At 46.1% G+C, this 17840-nt stretch overlaps 4 protein-coding genes and 1 long non-coding RNA gene across 6 annotated transcripts; 4 read left to right on the plus strand and 1 right to left on the minus strand.

The window, feature by feature from the left end:
* The first annotated feature begins 524 nt into the window (after positions 1-524).
* On the plus strand, positions 525-3524 carry LOC146257291 (uncharacterized). The gene is made up of 7 exons (XM_084673373.1): positions 525-571; positions 1292-1661; positions 1816-1952; positions 2062-2245; positions 2339-2422; positions 2704-2799; positions 3026-3524. Exons 1-7 carry the CDS (start codon positions 525-527, stop codon positions 3350-3352), a joined length of 1245 nt encoding a protein of 414 aa, XP_084529499.1. The 3' UTR covers positions 3353-3524.
* Positions 3525-6641: 3117 nt separating this feature from the next.
* On the minus strand, positions 6642-7809 carry LOC146257292 (uncharacterized). The gene is made up of 2 exons (XR_014729850.1): positions 7495-7809; positions 6642-6885 (listed from the first exon to the last, which is right to left on the minus strand). It is a non-coding gene; the product is annotated as an uncharacterized LOC146257292 (long non-coding RNA).
* Positions 7810-9215: 1406 nt separating this feature from the next.
* LOC146257293 (uncharacterized) lies at positions 9216-11515 on the plus strand. The gene is made up of 4 exons (XM_084674764.1): positions 9216-9265; positions 9981-10032; positions 10246-10396; positions 10512-11515. Exons 2-4 carry the CDS (start codon positions 9990-9992, stop codon positions 11143-11145), a joined length of 828 nt encoding a protein of 275 aa, XP_084530890.1. The 5' UTR covers positions 9216-9265; positions 9981-9989; the 3' UTR covers positions 11146-11515.
* Positions 11516-12281: 766 nt separating this feature from the next.
* LOC146257294 (uncharacterized) lies at positions 12282-14099 on the plus strand. Its single transcript, XM_084675242.1, has 4 exons — positions 12282-12323; positions 12717-12768; positions 12985-13132; positions 13224-14099. The coding sequence occupies exons 2-4, from the start codon at positions 12726-12728 to the stop codon at positions 13867-13869; spliced, it is 837 nt and encodes a 278-aa protein (XP_084531368.1). The 5' UTR covers positions 12282-12323; positions 12717-12725; the 3' UTR covers positions 13870-14099.
* Positions 14100-15380: 1281 nt separating this feature from the next.
* On the plus strand, positions 15381-17280 carry LOC146257295 (uncharacterized). 2 transcript variants are annotated; one of them, XM_084674446.1, is made up of 4 exons: positions 15381-15408; positions 15792-15843; positions 16305-16452; positions 16544-17280. In XM_084674446.1, the coding sequence occupies exons 2-4, from the start codon at positions 15801-15803 to the stop codon at positions 17193-17195; spliced, it is 843 nt and encodes a 280-aa protein (XP_084530572.1). In that variant the 5' UTR covers positions 15381-15408; positions 15792-15800; the 3' UTR covers positions 17196-17280. The 2 variants fall into 2 exon arrangements, with proteins under 2 accessions (XP_084530572.1, XP_084530573.1); XM_084674447.1 differs by lacking the exon at positions 15381-15408 and adding an exon at positions 15489-15503.
* The last annotated feature ends 560 nt before the right edge of the window (positions 17281-17840 follow it).

Raw genomic sequence — 17840 nt, forward strand, 5'->3', positions numbered from 1 at the left:
AGTGTTTGCATGTGCTAGCAGTTTTGCAGTTCCTTCAACAAACTGCACAGTTTGTGGTAAAGTGATTGATAACTGGCTTGAGCGTGATACGGTGAAGTGTGTGTGTCTCTGTTGATGGGAGGGAATACAGGTACCTCTGCTTGTGTTAACAACACACCCTCATGTTCTAGGTGGGGCTGGGCAGGCCTGGGCAGGCCTGGGCTGAATGGCATGGTGTGTTGAACCAATTGTTTGCATCATGGTTGGAATGCAGGAACAGAAGAACAGCATCATGTGAATGAACCGTCTGGCCAAACCAGTTGGACAGCCTTATCTTACGTTAAAGCCTGCTCCTCCACCACCCCATTGTGGGAAACACAGGGTGAGGACTGGTGTGTGTGTGTGTGAGTGTGTATGTGTGCTAGATGCCTCAGCTGACCACTGTGTTGTCCTCCAAAGGTCAGGGGGTCAGGGGGGGAGGGGAGGAGAAGGGGAGGGGAGGAGGGGGTGCTGGGGTAGGATACGAGGATGGGCCCCATGTTTGGATGGAAGGAACGGGGGAGGAGCAGGAGGAGAGGAGGAAGCAGCAGAGGTAGGAACTTGCATCGTCATGGTGACGATGGATTGTCTGACAGTATCAGTGAAATGTTTATGTATTTGTAAATACGGTTTTATAGTACTGTACATCATCTGCTTTTTTATTGTTTCAAAATGATATGCTAGCTTCAGAGCGATGAGCTACTCTAGGTTCACGTGAGGGTAGTTGGGCTGATGGTCTGTATGACAGAGGTGGGCTGTCATGGTGAAGTACTCGATTCAATATGGAAAAGACATGTCTGTCTGTTTATTTTATTGTATATTTTATTTAAATGTTATCCCATGTAGTATTGCTAGTTTATGTACCCTTAGTATAGTTAGACCACAAATTTAAATTTAAGATTCCTATATATTTATTGTATGTACCTTCCTGCCAAAGCAAATTCCTTGTCTGTGCAAACTTTCATGGCGAATAAATCCCTTTCTGATTCTGATCCTGATCACATTTGCCCCTTTCTCATCCAATGGTCTATCGAGCTCATCTGTCTGGAAAACCTGACCAGGGTAGTAGTTTGATATGAGCAGGACTTGTTGCAACCAGACTGATGCTCAAGGAAAGCATAGTCAAACTACAGTGTTTTATTTTCTGTCCAATTTCTTGTCTTGCTAATGTCTTGCTAAGTCTTCAGTCACATCATTTTAACTTTAACTAAAAATCCCCACCCATCCTCTTCCACTCCTCCTACCCTGCCCATTTCCTCCCCCTCTCCATAAGGGTTGGCCCCCCATGCCGAGGCTGGCTCTGCGTGGCTCTAGCTGGAGTCCTGTGGTCAGTGTGCCAGCAGGAGGCGCCATTTTACCCCTCTCTCTGCCTCTCCCAGCTGGGCTGGAGGCTGCTGCTGCTGGGGTTGGGGCTGGGGAGCTGTGCCCTGGTCCTGAGGACCTGCCTGGGGCTGGGGCACAGAGGAGTTGTTGCAGCAAAGACCACCAAAGGGCAGTGTTCTGCATCCCTGAACCCCAGTTCCCCAGAGGGCCTCCTGTCTCTGGCCGGAGTCTTGGCTGACAGCCTGGTCCTCTGTCTGCTTCAGGAGCCTCTGCTGGAACCCACCATGCCCCACATACAGGCCCTGCTCTGCAGACTGGAGGTGTGTCCATGTCTGGTTGGCTAGCTTTCTGTCTGCCTTCCAGTCTGTCTGCTGAGCCTCTCTGAGTGTTTGATGACAATTGTTCAGATAATCATTAAATCACACCCGTACAGGTATTTTAGCCTCAGGCATGTCTTTCTCCCTCCCTCCCTAGACAGTGTCTCAGGCCCTGGAGCCAGTGTATGTTCAGACCGGCTCTGTGGAGGCTTCTGAGGGGGCATCACACCATGGAGGAGGACACCCTGCTCTACAGGACAGTCTCAGACACCTCCACACCTACCTGCAGCAGAGGTGAGGGCTCCCCTGCATCCAGACACAGACAGACTACCAACCTCTGCTGATGCTGGAACCAACATGCAGGCTTCGATCACACCAGATCCCCCCCCCCCCCTTCCCCCAGGGCTAGCAGACTGCACAGCCTCCTCCAGGAGCAGAGCCAGTATGAGGCTAGCCTGGGAGGGCTGCAAATGGGCCTGGAGCAGCTGTGGACCAGGCTGGAGGTGCTCCACACCCAGGTTACACTCACCAAGGAGGGGGAGGATGGAAGCCACGAGAACCTGCACACCGTCCAGAGAGAGACGCAGGTGAGGGGGAAGGAAGGAGACACACCAGTCAGGTCATTTTTGGTATTCTCAAACTCTAACCCCTATGTGTATGTGCGTGTATGTGTGTTACAGTGCTTGTCGACTGAGGTAAGCCAGTGCAGTAACATGCTGCAGTGTTGCCAGACAAAGCTAAAGGAGATTACCCTGATCTTGCAGGTGAGGGACAATTCAAACACACACACATTACTGTCCACAGCCCAGACCTTACTTCAAGTATTAACACCTCAGATACACACACGTCACTTCAATATTCAGCTACCATACCTCACTCCTTCAATTCCTGCCCTTTAAAACACTGAGAGCACCAATACTTGGAAAGGGTTTGCTTGTTTGAACTCAACTCCCCGTCCTGAGAGCATTCTGGTGAACTTTGGACTGCTGTCATTGGATTGGGTGGACTAAATCAAGGGACCATAACCCCGTGTTCTGTTTTCTAGGAACTGGTGTGGGGTCACACACATACAGGCTGCAGACTCAAAACCAGCATAGAGTCTGTGTGGCCTGAGTTACTGCAGCAGTCGAACATGGAGCTGGTAACTAGCACTGATGTCTTACTAGCACCACTACCTGTCTAATAGAATATGGATCATCTGTCTGGGTTTTGATTCTGTCTGAAGTCATTACTACTGTTATTTCTGTTCGTCTGGCTGTGAGAACTTGTGTCAAAGCGTCTCAGGTCTTACTCCTGCCCTGGTTTGGCTCATCAGTCTATGTGAGTTTTAATGGTGTGTGCAAACATGTTACTGTCCTTGTGTCCAGCTTGACAAGGTCCAGGAGAGCTGCTGGTCCCTGGAGCAGCAGACGTCCACCTTCCAGGCCCACCTGCACGGCCTCAGAGACAACAGCTGTGTAGGACCCCCCCTCTCCCTGCTCTCCCCCGTCTCCCCCCTCAGCCATGCCACGCTTCCCCCCCCTGGACAGCCTTCCACCACACCTCCAGGCCACCTCCCTCCCAGCCTCTCAGCCTTCCCCACCCCTATACCCCTCTCCTCAGATGGGTTGGTCCGCCTGAGTTTGTGGAAGAGGTCGGCGCTGCAACTTTCCAGCACCATGAGCTGCTTCAGCACCAGGACGAGGAGGAAGTAACATGACAGGGAACAGGAAGTGTTCTCTAAGGAAGGATGAAAAGATCTTGCCGGAAGGGCACTATGACCCATTCAATGGAAACTGCTGATTAAGAGAGCACATTTTCAAATGTTGATCATTTGAGTGTTGTGTAGACATTATTTATTCTTAATAAAGTATTTGTTTGATAAAACTGGTCATAGAAGGAGATGCTTTTGTAGTCTTCACCTAAGACAATGCAAAATTATAATTAGTATAACTGTTGTTAATTAAATAATAATAATGATTGGAGAATCATGGGGAACCACAAGGTGGTGGGTGTCCAGGGCCTTCAGATCACAGATCCACAGCCAACATATCAATATCCTGTGGTGACACTACATGACCACTAGATGGGCCATTGTCACAGATTTGAGTGTTGCCAAGACAACCCTGCTCTGAACAGACCAACTAAATCCAATCCAGATGGTTTTTGATATTTAACCTAAAATAGTACCTTACTGTTTCTTTCTCTTCTGCTCTCTCTCTCTCTCTCTCTCTCTCTCTCTCTCTCTCTCTCTCTCTCTCTCTCTCTCTCTCTCTCTCTCTCTCTCTCTCTCTCTCTCTCTCTCTCTCTCACAAACACACTCACTGTCTGTTCCTCCCCCTTCTCTCAGTCTCCCTCAATGTTTAGTTTAAAGGCAAATTAAAGGCTTTATTATGTTATTAATTATTTAAAAAAACATGGAAAAAAATACCAATGCAAACATATGTGGTATGCAAATGAAACAAGAACAACAAATATTTTGAATTATTACTACTACTAATACTAATATTACACATCTCAGTTTCTTACTGTCTGACTGTCCCTCTCTGGCACTGTATCAATCCTGTGTAGATGGACTGGTTGACACTGTTTCACAGTTCATATCACATTTACCTTGGCATGGGTTAGTATGTGTAGGTGGTTTGGTTAAGGTACCAGGTTGAATGGCCCCTCAGCCTTGGTAGTAATGGACGCAAAACACAAATAAGCTTTGAACTGTCAGTGGGTTTGTGTGCCTGTGTTGTGTGCAGGCGATAGTCACTGGCCAGAATCCCTAAACAACCTAGGACCTGAACTCAGCATCCTAACCAATGCTCTTAAACACACAACGCCCACAGTCACACATAGAACACCCACAACTGAGCTCATATCCTGGGGTCATATCCTGAGACGATGTCCATCTCTCTTACAAAACATGAAACACCATCTGAATTTTTTTTCATGTACCTCAACTGCTTTTGGAGCAGTGACTTTGAAACTTTTGAAATTGAAAACTTAATTGAATCAAGTCCAACTTGATTTGTGTAGCCCTAAGACTAATTAGGATTTACAGCCCGTAGTGGGTGACCTGTGTGTCCAACATTGGTAGATGATTCAATATTGCACAAAAACCTTGGTATTGTAATGTTGTTGGTTCTTTATGTGAAACGTGTAGTTCCTTGGAGCTGTGTCGGGCCTTTCAGGTCACAGATTAGATAACTCACTTTATAGTGGGCAGGATTCTATATCAGTTAAGGGATCCAGACAAACCGTGTGTGTGTATGTGCATAAAAAGTGTGTGTCTTTACTGTGTACTTCAAAGTGTCCTGCAGTGACCTTATGTAATTCTTGGTCTCCTTATTGCCTGACAACACACCCATGACACACTCCACAGGGTCACCTGAGTACGTTGCAACGACCTGGTTGCTGCTGTGTTGCATCTTGGGAGAGCAGCCGCTGTGACCATGAGGGTTCAGAGGGGAAGGGGGGGGGAGGGGGGTCCAAGTCCCCCACAGCCTGGAGGAAGAAAGGTAACAATGAGTCAGGCATCTGCGTGTGTGTAGTTCATGTGAGTGTGTGTTTCATCTGTGTGTTTTACAGTGTGTGTACAGTATATGTGCTTCATTTGGGATGTGTGTGTGTGTGTGTGTTTTGTGTGTAAAGATGGAGAGTTGGCTGACACCACAGGACTCAGCTGTGTGCCTCTCTCCTTGCTGTGTTGGGCCCTGTGTTCCAGCATACAGAGCAGCTGGACTGACCTCAGACAGCTTGACCTCTGACCTCTGAATCCAACCAGTACCTGACACGGTGATGATCCCTGATTAAGTATTTACAGCATTCTGTAAGACCCCTGTCTGCTGTCACCCCTTTGGCATGCACATGAAGGGGAGACATAATTATGTATTGATCAACAAGGAGTATTGATTAGTTGAAATATGGATTTCAAGGTTGTTTTTTGAGAGCATCAGCCAATATTCAAGCCTGACATTTGAGGACCTGCCTCAGGCCAGTCAGGAAACAGAACATAGTGCTGTGTGGGCCTGGACTGAGATAACTATCATCACTATTTACCACAGCGTGTACCTACAATATTTCAACAAAGGTGCAGTCAATAGTATATTTCCCTATACGTTTTACGGTCAGTTGGTATCAATGCCATTGGGTGAGTGAAATCAAGCACACCTCAGATGAACTACAGCTGTTGGCTCCCAGGGTGTGTTTACGTGTCTGACGCTCTGTCCTCGTAAAGCCAACAGCCAGCTCACAGGCGGGTGGGTTCACAGCTGATAACTGGAATAATAAATATTTACAATGCTCTGGAATAACTTCTCCAGCCACCCACCCCCACACAACTGACTAAGCAGAAGCACAAGCGTAAGCATATTTCTGAGAGTGCAAGACAGGACAAAGGACAGTGGTAGGTGAGGTGGAAACAAGGTTAATTTAGGTGACCAAAATGTAAGGATTCCAGATGAAGTGAGGATGAGGTGTTTTAATCAAACACAAAACTTAAAACTGGATGGGAGCAGTTTCATTGGTTCCATCCAGGTTCTATCAAGTGCACCCCAGCTACAAATCAAGTGCCTCTGCTGAAGCAGGATATCAGAGCAGGAGCCAGCAGTGTAACAGGGAGGGAGGCCAAGCGAGGAACAAGGGGCTGACGTCCTGCGTGATATACTGTATGTTATCATGACCCGGACCCTGATAAGACCTGAGGAGGAGGAGAAGCAGCTGTCTCAAAGGTCAACACCAGATAACATCGTCTCCGTGGACAACCCCTCCCCCCCTCCCCCGCCCGCCCCTACATCTACCCCCGGTGTCCCAGATAATGTCCATTGACACACAAAATAAACTCCACCCCCACCCTTTCTCTCCTGGTGTCCCTGCTGGTTAGCTCCTCAGCACATCTCCATACATCGTCTCTCTGGCCTTCCCTGGGACCACTGTCACCACTGGACACATACTAGAGGGAATATCAAATGCCAGTGTTTTTGAAATTTGAAACTGTCTACATTTAGAGCAGAATTATGTTTTGGGGATTTAATTGAACATTTGCGGCCATACAGTGATAAAACAGAACAATGAATAATGTAGAACAGAAAGGTCCCATATCAGAACAAGTCCCCAACTGAGAAACCAGTGGTGTGCTTGCTGGAGTCACTCAGGTTGGGGTAAAGGATGTGTTGGGGAGGAAGACGGTGTGCAGACGAATGGTTGAAGAGGGGGAGGATGTTATAAAGTTGCAGTAGGGTGTGAAGGGAAGGCAGTTCTGGAACAACAGAATGAGTTATTGGCAGGGGGTAGCACAAGGAGGGGGTACAGTGAAAAAGACAAAGGTGCAGCTAGGGAGAATTGGAGCTGTGAATGAAAGGATCGAAGATGAATGACAATGGAGAGGTGCCGCTGGGCCACCACAAAAGTACTGTTGCCGTAAAAGAGATTGAACCTTCTTTGATCAAAAACTGTCACGTCCTGTGAGTCCCTGACCGAGGCTTGGGTATAAGAACGAAAGCACTATAGGACAGGAAGGACTCCTGATTAATCAACCTTGACCAAGGGCATTTAACCTTCAGTGGATGAATACGTTGTTACTTGTGTGGTGCCTCATACAGGAGAGTAAACTGCACAAACAAACATGCTGACCCTTTATTCTAGATTCTGGAGTCAGGTTGTGCAATACATGTAGAACAAACTAGAATCTGAAAATAGGTATTGTTCTGAGGAATACAGAGTCCTTAACCATTAGTTAATGAACTTGCTGCCCTTGTCTGTTCTGGATTTTGTGCAGTCTAATAATTAACCCATGACTTGATCAATTTCCTGATTCTCCGTCACATTCGATGATTACAGCTGACTGCTGGAGCACGTCCTCACTTACCTCACATTCCAGAATGTTCTTCCGGATCCACCAATAGGAGTACTGGACATGGTGGAGGGAGATAACCACTGAGATCCCTTCTTAAAGATAACCACTGAGAAGGGGAGTACAGTGTGTGTGTGTACTGGAAACAAGTACACGGTCTGCAGAATCTGAGGAGGGACCAAGACATCTCTGACTGACACGAAGCCAAGGGGACAATGTCCGCTGGCCACTGAACAAATGACAGCCTGGACTACACACACACACACACACACACAGAGACACACACAGAGACACACAGACACACACACATGAATGAGAATCTGTCTGGCAATAATCAGAATGACTGGATATAGATACTGTGTTCCTTGTGATTACAACACTGTGTTTTATTGAGATTAACCTGTTGCCCTCTGTGTTTTCGTGCGTGGGACGTTTATTGTGTGTGTGTGTGTGGGATGTGTGTATGTGTCTTGATGATTCAGCATACCTTGTCTCCCCCAGATCAGTGGAGTGAGTGGGATTATTTGTGAATGGGATTGTTGAATTTGATTGGATTAAACAAACTGTTTAGTTTACCACATCAACTTCAGCAGCATCCCAGAAGCTATTACTGCAAGAAAGATGACTCTTATTTGAAGTACATCCACACACACAATTAGGGCTCTACAAGGGCTTACGTAAATTGATCTTCAAAAGGACAGGAAAATCGCATGTAGGCTAATCAGCTATTCTACCTGTGGTTTGAGCTGAAAACACTAAATTGCCAAGTGCCTTCCCCACCCCCCTGTTGCACATCAAGGTCCCCCCCTGCCTCCCACTTCCCACCCCCCTTTCCCCCTCAATTCCTCCCTCCCTCTCCCCCATGTTTCTTCTGTTCTTCCTAAACACACAGGCTCTCTGTCTCACCCTCCATCTCTTTCTTCATATCTAGCCCTCCTTTTATCTCGATCTCTTTGTTTTCTGCCTGAAGAGCCTGCTGCCCTTCCTGGCTGCAGAAGCTGCCTGACTGTCATGGCTGACCTACAGGAGGGAGTTGTCTGAGAACAAGATGATGAGAGGCATGGTCCAAAGTGGCTCGAGCAACCACCACACAAAAGGCCACTTGTGTTTCTCAATGTCGATCCAACTCCAACATCCTGGTGAGGGATATTAGCATCACACAGAGGCTGATGATAGAAGCTCAATCTCATATAGGCCCCGAATAACAAGGCTTGGGGGGTTTGTTTTTAATGGCTGCAGGCCTTGCAGTCATGCATAGGAAAAGAAAGATTCCTGTCTTGTAAATAGATTGTCTTTCCTTTGGAAAATGTGAAAACTGTGTTTTTGTGGGAGTAGAAGAAACAAAATCAATAGGAAATAATGTGAAAGTATCTTTATTACAATGCTGTTTTTATGACACATTATAAAGTACATTTCTTGATTGGCAGCACAATATTGTCAAACATTTTGGTTTTAAATGTTTAATTCTACACCGACAGGAGCTTATTTGTGAGTTTATTTGTAAAGTATGTACAGAGTATGAAGAAGTGTGTGTGTGTGTGTGTTTGTGTGTTAGCAGAGTGTCTTAGCAGTGTACTGACGCTTTGTGAATCCTCCACTCCTCGGTTGACCATTGCACCCTTCTCTTCCTATAGCACTCAGTGGGGTGAGGTTCAGCTCCAACTCACACCTCTCCCCCTCCCTCTCACCCCCTCAGCCCTCCTCCCTCCCTCTCCGCTCTGCTGGCCCTATAAAACAGACAGCAGGCCCTTCAGAACTTCAGTCTCCTCCGACCAACAACTCCCAGGTAAGTGAGCTACAGAGCTGGGGCCGGGCCTCTTGGGAAAGTACTGGTGCAGCTATCGTTATTGAGCCACTATGATTCAAAAGTGGAAACATAACAGGGAGACAAGTGCCTTTTCTGGGCACTGCTGTCTTTGATTTGATCTTTATTTTTTGGTATTTATCTGATAGTAAACTTTCAATGTGTCTTTTAGAAAGTTTAGCTCTCCTTCTGATGAGTGTGATGCAGTGTGGTGATTGATAGTTAATCTGTACAGGGCAGACATACCACCAGATAGATAAGAATCCTGACATCCTTACTTCCAGCTAGTCCTTCATCTAAGTGTTTCCTAAAACAGTGAAGATTATAGATCTAAGCCTCCAACGGCTAATTGCAGGTAGGAGCAGGCTATCTCTCCCAGATTAGTCATAATCTGACCAGATTAGAGATTATTTTAATCGGTTTACAAATGCCTTAGGTTGAACTGATTGAGTACAGTTGGAGATTGAATGTATGGCTGGACCTTGTGCTTCTTTGTTGTCCTGGAATTATCCAGAAAGTATCCTCAAATCATACCAACAGCTCACTCTGGGCAGTTGGACTGTGCTATTTGAGTGACTTTTAAAATGTATTTAGGCATCCACTGTTTGTGTAATTTTATGTGAAATGTTGAAATGTGTATAAATATTTCAGTTTATTTTAACCCACCATCTTCTCTCTTTGTCTTCTCTCTCCTCAGACCACAATCATGAAATTCCTGGCTCTCGCTCTTACCGTCCTGCTGGCTGTAGGTGCGTACTGCAGCTCCCAAGATACCATGTTACACAGACATACTAGATTTTGAAGAATGGTCCTAATTGCTATAAAATCCTAAAACAAATGTGTGTGACATCCCCCCCTCCCCCATCATGAATATCAGCATTTAGAGAACCATCTTAACAACCTGACTCTTCACCTCACCTCCCTCACCCCCCCTCCTCCACCTCCCCCCTTCCTCCCCCCAGGTACCCAGGCCCGTACCTTGCAGGCTGATGAGGCTGCTCCCTCTCAGCTGGAACATGTACGTGCTGCCTTGGCAGTGTACCTGGGCCAGGTGAAGGCGACTGCAGAGAGGACCATCGACCTCCTGGATGACACTGAGTACAAGGAGTACAAGTAAGGACACGTTTCATACAGTTACTCATTCATTCATTCATTCATTCATTCATTCATTGCAGCACTGTCATATCTCCAAAGAAGGAGCCTGACCCAGTTTCTCCCTCCCACTCAGGGTCAGGCTTTCCCAGAGCCTGGACGACTTGCAGAAGTATGCCAAGACTGCCTCCGACACCATGGCCCCTTACAGCGACGCCTTCAGCGCTCAGCTGCTGGAAGCCACCTCCTCTGTCCGCACTCAGGTCATGGCCGACGTGGACGAGCTGCGCAAGCAGCTGGAGCCCAAGCAAGCCGAGCTGAGAGCTGTCCTGGAGAAGCACATGGAAGACTACCGCCAGAAGATGGAGCCCCTGGTCCAGGAGTACGTCGCCAAGCACAAGGTGGACATGGATGCCCTGAGAGCCAAGATGGAGCCCATCGTGGAGGAGATGAAGGCCAAGGTGCTCGCCAACGTGGAGGAGACCAAGGCCGTGCTGGTGCCCATGGTGGAGACCGTCCGTGCCAAGCTGACAGAGCGTCTGGAGGAGCTGAGGACCATGGCCGCCCCCTATGCTGAGGAGTACAAGGAGCAGCTTCTCAAGGCCGCAACTGAAGTGAAGGACAAGGTGGTTCCCTACACCCAGGACTTCCAGGGGCAGGTGGCTCCTCATCTGGACAGCCTTAAGGAAAAGATGGGCCCAGCAGTGGAGGAGGCCAGAGCCAAGCTCACGGCTCTGTACGAGACCCTCAGCCAGGCCTTGAAGGCATAAACACAACTTGCATCATATCATCTCTTCCAACACCATTTTACCTTTACCTTTTTACAATAGTTCCTCTCACACACCTCACCTTCCATTTCCCTTCACCGATACTGGATAGATGCTCGTAACTCCTCCCACACACAAGTGCCTCGCACACCAAGCACACACACACATCAAGGCATTAACACACAAGCATCAACACACAATTACTGTAATTCACACAACAATTATACTACCTGAAGTCCATCATTATTTGTGTGTTATTGTAACATCAATGTTGACCAAAAGTGCCTGAAATGTGATGGTGAATGCTTTTTTGAATCAAATCTGTGTGTTAACAAATACAACAGCTCAATAAACATCAGACTGTTTCACATAAGGTGTCCTCTCCCCTGATATTTAGAGGTTTCACAATGACTCTTGAAAAGATATTGGATTCAACATTTCTTTGCAGTGTTGGGATAAGGCTTCACAACATTTCTAGAAGTCACTTTCAACTTGTTTTCAGTAATGGTTCATTACTTAATAAGTGAATGGGTCCATATGCACACTCTATAATATAGAGTTCCCATTTAGAGGGGCAAGATGTAGCTCAGTGGCAAGAGCACTTGATTGCAGATCAAGAAGTCGCTGGATCAAATCCGTCTACAATGGATGCAATAGTTTCTAAAATAATATGCTATTACCAAACACGACATATCTTTACGCCTAATTTATTAACACACTGTCTCTAACACACACCCACTACATACTGAGCATTTACTTTAGGGAAAAGTTATTTACATGATGAGTGAACATATCTACACCAACTATCTATACCTTTCCTATACATTGAATATCAACACACTCTGTATATAATAACTCACATTTAAACAACCACACTAAACACTCGCTGTACAACTGTACATGTACCATTACAAGTTCAATGCACGGGCCAGAATCGATGCCATGCTTATTAACTATGAAATTCCACTCTGAACTATGCTCAATGAAACCCTAACGGTCTCCAGGTCATTGGACTTCACTTGGTGGTTGGACTCGGTGGGGTGAGTTGCAGCTCCCACTCACACTGCTCCCCCTTCCTGCCTCCCTCCTCCCCTGTCCTCCTCCCTCTACGTCTGCTGGCACTAAAACAGGCAGCGGGACCTGCACAACTTTAGTCTCATCCAGATCAATTCTACTCCCAGGTATGTGAGCTGCAGAGCTGGGGCAGGGTAGCTGGGGAAAGTACTGGGGCAGATATAAGACTGAAGAAACTGTGGGACCAAGGAACAAGTAGTTGGTCTCTGAAGATATAAATGCTGTGAACACAATAATAGTATAAATGTGATTTGATGTTCATTCTGTAATCTAGAAGTTTTGTTATATATCGTATATATTAAAAGTATATATATATTAAATATTGACAGTCAGAGGTATCTGATGCTAGCGGCATGATCCACAGATGGAGGACAGTCTGAGACTGAGTGTGCACCTGGGCCTCGTATATCTGTCGTTCTTCAATTACCTAAAGCTTCACATCTTCTATTATCTGTAACTTTATGTTAAATGTTTGAAAATATCATTTTCTCTTTTCTCAGACCAGCATCATGAAATTCTTGGCTCTCACTCTCACCATCCTGCTGGCCACAGGTATGTCAACGAAGCACAATCACACTTCAATTGTGGACATCTATAAGGGTTAATATATGACAAGGTGTGACCAGACCCCTTAAGCCAATCAGAATTTCCTAAAGTCCTCAACTGAAATGCGTATGAATCATGAATATCAGCATTTAGAAAACCATCCTAACTCTTCACCTCACCTCCCCTCTCCTCCACCCTCCTCCCTCTCCCTCCTCCCCCCAGGTATCCAGGCCCGTACTCTGCAGGCTGATGAGGCTGCTCCTTCTCAGCTGCAACATGTGAAGGTGGTGAAGGCTGGCATGACTCTTGTAAAGGAGTCCATGAAGATGGTCCTTAAACCTCTGGACAACACAAAGTACAAGGAGTACAAGTAAGGATGCACTTCATCCATTCATCCAACCATTCTCATAATTAATTTTATACTTCATTCATTCATAAGCCGTTTTGTTGCGCTTCTCTAGCGACAAGCTATCCCAGATCCTGGACAACTTGCAGGAGTACTACCTGACCACCTATGAGTCCTACTTTAAAGCATTCTTGGGTGACCAGCTGCTGGATGCCACCACCACTCTCAGCAGACAGATCACGACCGAGGTTGAGGAGCTGCGTAAGCAGCTGGAGCCCAAGCAAGCTGAGTTGACGGCCGTCCTGGAGAAGAACATGGAAGACTACCGCCAGAAGATGGAGCCCCTGGTCCAGGAGTACGTCCTCAAACAGAGAGAGGAGATGGACGCCCTGAGGGCCAAGACGGAGCCCATCCTGGTTTCCCTGAGGGAAAAGACGGAGCCCATCCTGGACGAGATGAGGGCCAAGGTGAGCTCCATGGCGGAGAACACTAAGGCCGTGCTGGTGCCCATGGTGGAGTCTGTCCGTGCCAGGCTGAACGAGCGCATGGATGAACTGAGGACGAAGGCTGCCCCTGAAACTGAAGAGTACGAGAGGAGGCTTTCCAGGATGGTGCAAGAGTTAAAAAGGCAGATTGATCGCTACAGCGAGGACTTCCAGGGACGGATGAAGATTATAAGCCGTGAATTGTCTTACCTTGATGATACACCGATTAAGCTCATGGCTCTGTATGAGTCAATTAAATCCCTTACTACCAACTGAATTCTCAATGAAATACTTAGTGGAATACAACAAAAGTAACAACAGATATGTGATATCAGTTTAATCAGGTGAATTACACAAATTATTCAATCATACATGGACATCCCAACAAGTGTTGAGAAAGATTGTGTTATGGCAGTTATTACCCACTCTAATTAGTCTTAGGTAACACTGTAACTGTAAAATAGGTATTGTTACATATGAAGTGCATTAAACTATAATAAAGTTGATGAGGAAGATGTTGATTCACCCCAGCGCTAAAAAACAAAAGAAGAGGGTCTGACATTTCTATTAAAATCAACTATATATTACTTGTATTGCACGTTGAACATCACACATACATAATACAGCATGACAACAACAACGTCTGGGAACCCTCATCCTACTGACTGGTGGACCACCAGACCCCTGAGGTAGACCTAGACTTTTTGTCATTTCTTACAGGTGCTTCATTCTATCATTCCAATTTCTCATGACTTAATCAATTTGTTATAAAAAAGGACACCCGCAAAATATTAACTTTGCAGAGTACCTGGTTCTTCAGCTGATCGTCAGAAACTAAACCCGTTCTAATTGGTACACACACACACGCAGAGATTCCAGGCATTATTAGAGAGAATATTGGAAAATTAGGGGCCCATTGAAGAATACTGTGATTCACGTGTTTGTATTGAACGGTAAGGGGCTTAATGAACGGTGTGATAATATATTGCATATGGTTGCATCCCCTCAACATACTATTCATCCACTGTAAACACAAAACAATCTATACTCTACACCCCTGTATCAATGAAAATAACTAGACCTACACATCTGAGCTCCCTGTGTTGGCCAGCAAATAGGCAAAAATGTTAGTTAGCTATTAACTGCAATTCTGAAACAGACTCAATGAACCCTAACACTCCCAAGGTGATTGCAGTCATCTCGGTGGTTGAATTCCTCTGAGTCCCCCACCCCTCCATATCCCTCCCTGTCTCCTGGTTATATGAAACAGGCATTGGTACCTGCAAAACTCAGTCTCCTCCAGATCAACTCTACTCCCAGGTAGGAGATCTGTAGAACTGGAGCAGGGTAGCTTTGGGAAGTCTTGGGCCTTATACAAAACAAGGAAATGTGGGACCAAGGAACCAGTACTTGGGCTTTCAGAGTGAATAGATAATCATCAACTTTCTCAAAACCTTCTCTTTACACTGAATATCTACACACATTCTATATACAATACCTCACATCACAACTACACCAAATGTTCGCTGTACAATGGTACACAAACTATTTAAGTTCCCTACACTGGCCAACAAAGATGACATCACTCATCATTGACTATGAAATTCCACTCTGAACGCAATGAAACCCTAACGGTCTCCAGGTCATTGGACTTCACTTGGGGGTTGGACTCAGCGGGGTGAGTTGCAACTCCCACTCACACTGCTCCCCCTTCCTGCATCCCTCCTCCCCCGTCCTCTTCCCTCCCTGGCTGCTGTCTCTTAAAGAGAACAGGACCTGCACAACTTTAGTTTTGTCCAGATCAATTCTTCCCAGGTATGTGAGCTGCAGAGCTGGGGCAGGGTAGCTGGGGAAAGTACTGGGGCAGATATAAGACTGAAGAAACTGTGGGAGCAAGGAACAAGTAGTTGGTCTCTGAGGAGTTAAATTCTTTGAATACAATAATAGTACAAATGTTCTGATTTGATGTTCAGTTTCTAATCTAGAAGTTTTGTTCTATATTATATGTCTTAAAAGAAATGTGACAGTCAGAGGTATCTAATGCTAGAGGCATGATCCACAGATGGAGGACAGTCTGAGACTGAGTGTGCACCTGGGCCTCGTATATCTGTCGTTCTTCATTTACCTAGAGCTTCATATCTTCTATTATCTGTAACTTTATGTTAAATGTTTGAAAATATCATTTTCTCTTTTCTCAGACCAGCATCATGAAATTCTTGGCTCTCACTCTCACCATCCTGCTGGCCACAGGTATGTCAACGAAGCACAATCATATTTCAATTATATAAATGTGGACAGCTATAAGGGATAATATATGACAAGGTGTGACCACACCCCTTCAGCAAATCAGAATGTATTATTCACTCAGCCAATGGTTTAAGTATTAATAATGGACTAAACATGTAAAAACATAAAATTGGAAAAAGTAAAACGTTAATTGTCCATGCATGGGTTCTAGCGCATGAATCAATACTTTTACAAACACCTACCACAAACTTTATATGGAATCATTCATTCATTTTTTAAAGTTGCTAGGTTGTTCAAGTTTTGTCTACTTGAGTCACATTTTATCTCTAGCTTTATGTCCTCAACTGAAATGCTTATGAATTATGAATATCATTATTCAGAGAACCATCTTAACAACCTGACTCGTCACCTCACCTCCCCTCTCCACCCTTCTCCACCCTCCTCCCTCTCCCTCCTCCCCCCAGGTATCCAGGCCCGTACCCTGCAGGCTGATGAGGCTGCTCCTTATCAGCTGGAACATGTGAAGGTGATGAAGGCTGGCATGACTCTTGTAAAGGAGTCCATGAAGATGGTCCTTAAACCTCTGGACAACACAAAGTACAAGGAGTACCAGTAAGGATGCACTTCATCCATTCATCCAGCCATTCTCATAATTAATGACATACTTCATTTATTTACAAGCCATTCTGTTCTGCTTCTCCAGCGACAAGCTATCCCAGATCCTGGACAACATGCAGGAGTACTACCTGACCACCTATGAGTCCTACTTTAAAGCATTCTTGGGTGACCAGCTGCTGGATGCCACCACTAATCTCAACAGACAGATCACGACCAGGGTTGAGGAACTGCGCAAGCAGCTGGAGCCCAAGCAAGCTGAGTTGACGGCCGTCCTGGAGAAGAACATGGAAGACTACCGCCAGAAGATGGAGCCCCTGGTCCAGGAGTACGTCCTCAAACAGAGAGAGGAGATGGACGCCCTGAGGGCCAAGACTGAGCCCATCCTGGTTTCCCTGAGGGAAAAGACGGAGCCCATCCTGGACGAGATGAGGGCCAAGGTGAGCTCCATGGCGGAGGACACCAAGGCCGTGCTGGTGCCCATGGTGGAGTCTGTCCGTGCCAGGCTGAACAAGCGCATCGATGAACTGAGGACGAAGGCTGCCCCTAAAACTGAAGACTACAAGAAGGGTCTTGCCTGGTTGGGGGACTCCTTAAAGCATTTAGTGGATAAAATCAGTGAGGACTTCCAGGGAGGGCAGGAGAGTATAAAAGAAAAACTTGGACACAAGGAAAGAGATGAAATAGCAATTGAACTCATGGCTCTGTATGAGTCAATTAAATTCTTTTCTACCAAGTGAATAGTTCATGAAACATTACCAAAGCAACAATAGATTTGCTGATGTATTTTCAGTGTGTGCCAATAAAACTAACAGAGAATTTAAACCATGTGAAGGTGTATTTGTGCTACACAACCTCCCTCTCTTTATCTCTTATTTTGAATCTTTGTAATTTCTCCCTCTCACACATGCACACACAAAAACACAGTGCACACACAATACATTCACTCCTCTTACTCACAACATTGTCACTTCCAGAAAGTAATGAATTTGCATTATGTCTGGGAACCGTCCTCTCTTCAGGTACGTTTCAACTGCACGGACCTTTCCCTGGGTGTTTCCTCAGCAAGAACCAGGGTCTAAATCAAGTTCTGGGGATCAAAAAGCAGGAACTAATGTAGCAAGTCAAGGGGTGTGGGGTTTCCACAACAACAAGCGGAACAAAGACTTCAGCACACCCAGTCCACTTTCTGTGTATCAGGCACTTTAATTCGTCACATACATCATTTTATAGGCCATCCCACAAACAATCAATCCCGCCAACGAGACACAGCCTGTCTTGTCAAAGCAGGAAGTCCCTATATGGCTCGGGGGTGGATCCAACGGGCGGCCAGATACCTGCCCTCAATCACCACTCCCCTCACCTCTCCCTGCCGTCTGCCACAC

Source organism: Hypomesus nipponensis, chromosome 15 (assembly GCF_054491055.1).
Source record: "Hypomesus nipponensis isolate SF chromosome 15, ASM5449105v1, whole genome shotgun sequence".
Lineage (NCBI taxonomy): Eukaryota > Metazoa > Chordata > Actinopteri > Osmeriformes > Osmeridae > Hypomesus > Hypomesus nipponensis.